At 31.4% G+C, this 5,116-nt stretch overlaps 1 protein-coding gene across 1 annotated transcript; it reads left to right on the forward strand.

The window, feature by feature from the left end:
- The first annotated feature begins 388 nt into the window (after nucleotides 1-388).
- Nucleotides 389-4,187, forward strand: LOC106779241. Its single transcript, XM_014667316.1, has 8 exons — nucleotides 389-475; nucleotides 2,131-2,193; nucleotides 2,284-2,370; nucleotides 2,498-2,692; nucleotides 2,807-2,858; nucleotides 3,055-3,112; nucleotides 3,488-3,626; nucleotides 3,813-4,187. Exons 1-8 carry the CDS (start codon nucleotides 389-391, stop codon nucleotides 4,185-4,187), a joined length of 1,056 nt encoding a protein of 351 aa, XP_014522802.1.
- The last annotated feature ends 929 nt before the right edge of the window (nucleotides 4,188-5,116 follow it).

A 5,116-nucleotide genomic window follows, 5' to 3' on the forward strand; every position in this document is an offset into this window, starting at 1 on the left:
ATTTAACATCACACGATAGATGTCGGTTACTGATAAACGTGACATATATTGGTGACCAGTGGCATTTTCGTAAATAATTTGGCAATATAGGCGTCCATTAAGACAATCTCCGACGTCTATAGAATTTTAGACGTTGCCCCTTCCAACCGGACGTCTATATTTCTGACCGTTAGGTGAAAAGTCATTTCCTTCAGAGTTATAGACGTCGGTTCGTTGGGGGCACCGACGTCTATATGGCAGACATTAATGCTACTCACCAACCTGTCAGACATATAGAAGTCGGTCTCATTGTAACTGACGCCTATATGTCTGTTAGGTAGGTGAGTAGTCACTCTTTTCAGCCTTATAGATGTCGGATCCGTCACATTGACGGGGCCCCGACATCTATATGGCGGACATTAATGTTACTCACCAACCTGTCAGACATATAGACGTCGGACTCATTGTAATTGACGCCTATATGTCTGCCAGGCAGGTGAATAGTCACTCTTTTTCATCCCTATAGACATCGGATCCCGCCATAATGACATCTATATACAATTCTAGACGTCAGTTCCCGTAGTACCCGACGTCTAAAATCATACCAGGTATGTGAAAAGTCATTCGTTTCCGCCCACGAGACGTCTCATGCCGCCAAGCGACGTCTATATACAACAGAAATATTATATTTTAAATCAAATGGGTGTCATATTAGTTAGGTGTCCGACGTATTTTCTATTGTAGACGTCGGTTCAATGTACAACAGACGTCTAATTTCTTGTGAAATAACGCTGCGAACCAACGGTTTGCGAACCAATACTTTGATTGTCTTTACCTTTTCTCTCCACTGCTTTGCATTTCCAAGTAAGTTTCCTCTCCTTTTAACTATTTAAAGTTGTTTTTACTCCGATTAAAGTAATCTTTGATGTATTATCTCTCATTTGAACCGATTAATTGAGTTTTTGTTGTGTTTTGGTGCGGTTTTTTTGTTGTCTTTGTGTAACGTAGTACACCTTTTGCCTTTGCTAGTTTCCTCGTAAGGAAAACTTGCGTTTTTTGGATTTCTCACGGCATTTTAATCCAAGGACGAATTTGGGTCGAAATGCCATGAGAAATTCAAAAGACGTGACTTTTTCTTATGAAGAAACTAACAAAGGGAGGAGGTGCTACTACGCTACTCCAAGACACGACAAAAACCGCACCAAAACACAATGATCACCTCATAGACGTCGGTTAATGTACACATCGACGTCTATGATGCCCCAAAGACGTCGGTTAATGCAATGTTTGACAGCTTTATAGACGTCCCAAGTTTTACAGACCGACGTCTAATCTAAGATTAGACGTCGGTTAGCGCATTGATTGATGTCTTTGTAGACGTCGGTCTATTGGACTTAACCGACGTCTGGTGGTGACGTTAAAAACCCAAAATAACGGACGTCTAAAGTCCTTTCTGCACTAGTGATAATTATAAATGACATATATTTATTAAAACTTAATAAAAACGTAAAATGAATGTTAAAAAATGCCATATAATAAATAATAAGTGTTAAATATTAAATGTTTTTGTATGACTTATAATAAGTAACGTAAATAGTTATTATGTTATATATTTTGTTTTTCTAATTTTATAAAAAGGATTAAAAATATAATGGTGAAGAAGCATAACTACATATACAAAAAATATTTTACTTTATCATTCAAGTTTACTTTGATTATTTTAATCAGTTTCATACATATATATATATATATATATATATATATATATATATATATATAATAAATGATAACAAATGCAATTAATATAATAAATAATAAATAGCAAATATTAAATGATATATTAATTGATATATAATAAATAACAAGTTATTGAATTTTAAATATGTTCTTCAAATTTTATAGAAAAAAAAATTAAAATCATGAGAAGAAACCGATGAGTATTATACATTTTCTTTTTGACATTCATGACTACAATTTGACCTTTAATATTTCAATTATATATATATATATATATATATATATATATATGTGTGTGTGTGTATGTGTGTGAACATATTGGAGAAAAAGATGATTCATATATTGTTTTTTGTTCTATATTTGTTGAGTAGTCATGTTTGCTATAAAGTTGACGGAATTGCATCTATACTAAAGGAAGATTTGGAGTTAGAGAGAGAAGTTGAGATTATTAATAAGCCTTCTATCAAGAGTATTCATGTATGCTTCAACTTTTTGCTATTTCTTTATATGCTATCTTTAAGTGATATCATATTACATGGTTTAATAATTTTATTTTGGATTTGATAGATGGAAAGTGGACAAATTGTTAATTGCATTGACATTTACAAACAACCATCGTTTGATCATCCTTTATTAAAGGATCATAAGTTGCAGGTATATAACTAAAATTGTTAATTACAAAAAAATTTCACTTTCAATTTCTTTCCCGTATATGTGGTTAACTTTCAACCAATCTTCCACCGTGTTTTTCATACTAAAAATTGTTTCTATATTTTCTTAGAGAAAACCCAACTTTCAAAATCCAACTGGAAAGACAAGACAAAAAGCTTTAGAAACAAAACCCATGTTTGGATTGGGTAAGGATGAATGTCCAATGGGAACTGTTCCTATATTGAGAACAATAGAAGATGACTTTATTAGAGAAAAATCATTATTCAACGATCATATATTGGTTCAAGATATTCCTGGTGTTCATGTAAGCTCTTTTTATAAAAGTAGTTTAAAATGTTTGTACTTTATTTTTTTTAAAATTGTATTCTATTTTTTTTTTTCAATTTGCCTATTTATTTAAATATATTGAATTTTTCAGATTGCAGAAGTTGCTCTTAAACCAAATTATGGTCCTTATTACGGAGTCGGAGGTATAAATAGTCTTTTTAATCCACAGGTTGATAACAAGTTTCAAATTTCTATGTTTCATTTATGGGTTCAAAATGGTCCCAAAGAATCCACTAACAAAATCTCATTGGGATGGCATGTAAGTTCAAATTTTAACAATTAGCATTTTTTATGTATGTGTGTATACATGTGTTTATTATTGTGGGAGTGTGGATGTAGGTGTGGGTGTATGTGCACGTCAATGTGGGTGTGTGTTTGTGAGTGACCTTGTGTATATGTATGTACATGTTTTGCATACTTGTGTTTTTGTGACTTTTAAGTGCTATTAATTTGAAAAAGAAATAATATTCTAAGTAATACAATTGCACCAGGTAATTCCACAGCTCTATGGTGATAATGCAACCCATGTTTATATGTCATGGACGGTAAGAAAATATCATTTATATTTTTATACTTAGTTTATAGAAATATAACATATGTTTACTCCTATAGTAAGTCTTTCTTACTTAATTAAGGATATTTTTTTCTCTTTTCGTTTTCGTATTTTAGGATATAATTAAATCTTTACTATAGATCTAAATAAATTTGAATTAATTAATGTATCATATTAATATTATTATTCAAAATTTGATATGGTGTTAAAATTTTACAGTCAGACAACTACAAAAGGACTGGATGCTATATGTGCAGGTTTTATTCAAACTGACAGAAAAGTTTACCTTGGTGCAACAGTAACTACCATCTCTCATTATGGAGGACCAATTTACACAACTGCCTGGTCCATTTCTCAGGTCATAATCTTTGTATATATCTTTCACTATAATAACTACATTTAACACATGTGGGATTAATATATTTTGAATTTTTGAATACACTTTTTTTTAACTGAATTCATATAGTGAAAACATATTAATTAATATTGTACGGTAGATACAATTAACACTAGGCATGATATACATATGTGTGTTTTTTTTCAGGATCCTGTGACGAAAAATTGGTGGATAAGTATAGCCAATAAGTTTATTAGATATCTTCCAGCAAAATTGTTCTCAAACCTGAATGAAGCTAGTGAAGTAGGTTGGGGTGGAAGAACAAGAACTCGTCCCGGTACTCAAAGTCCTCAAATGGGGTCTGGTTATTTTGCTCGTGATGATAATGTTACGCATGCTTGTTTCTTTAAAGAAGTTTCGATTCAAGATAATGAAAGAAAAACTCATGGAGCTAAAGTATATGAAACTCATTCTTTCAGTGACAGTCCCAATTGTTACGATGTTAGATACTATGGAAATCAAGACCCCTACTATGGTTACATTCTCTCGTTTGGAGGACCTGGTGGTAATTGTGGCAATTAATTTGCTTTTTAATTAAACTTTATAGATGAAGCTAAGAAAAACTAGCATCCAATAAAATTACTTTTATAATATGTTACTGGTCGCTACCTTTCCATCTACCAATGCCACGCTAACCATGATACATTTACCACACCACTCTTGCCAACATTATCGATAATTAATGCTAAGAAGTGGCTTGATTTATCCAACCTAATTCTTCAAAGGGTTAGTATCAAATTTCATTGGTTTCCTACAAAATTATTTATTTCCCTTTTCTCTATTGTATAAAAGGTTATTTTAAAATAGGCAAACCTCAACAACTAATAAGATTTTGAATAACAAAACACTATACGATAAAGTCTTTAGTCAAAGGTGAAAGTGTGGTTAGACAACTAAAAAAGAGTATATAATGCAAGTCAGGAGAATGAGAAATTTGTCAAAGTTGTTTAAATATCAAAATATATGATGAATAGTATTATTTGCATTTTCTTAATTGATTTATACTCATTAAAAATACAAAGGACAAATTTAAAGCATTAGAAAAGTCTAAAGATTACATGAGTCAAGGTGTTAAATGATTCTAACTGTAGAAATCATTAGATAAATGCGTTAGACAACCGAAATGTCTAGACAACCTAAGTTATTGTGTTAGACGACTAAGGTGTTAGACGAGTCAAGAAAAAGTCATCAGACAACTAATATATTAGACAACCTTAGACAACTGAAGTCATTAGATGAGTTGAGTGTGTCAGACAATTATGGCATTAGACGAGCCAAAGCAGCTTAAGTTATTAGATAACCTATGAGGTGAGCTTTGTATCACCCATTTTAGGATGTCACTTATATTTGCAAAACATTCATTACTTAAAGAAAATACAACCTCTAATACCATCATTAAATAATTAACTTAGAAACTAATTGGAATTTTTTTTTTTTATTTATTCAACACA

Source organism: Vigna radiata, unplaced genomic scaffold (assembly GCF_000741045.1).
Source record: "Vigna radiata var. radiata cultivar VC1973A unplaced genomic scaffold, Vradiata_ver6 scaffold_198, whole genome shotgun sequence".
NCBI classification, from domain to species: domain Eukaryota; kingdom Viridiplantae; phylum Streptophyta; class Magnoliopsida; order Fabales; family Fabaceae; genus Vigna; species Vigna radiata.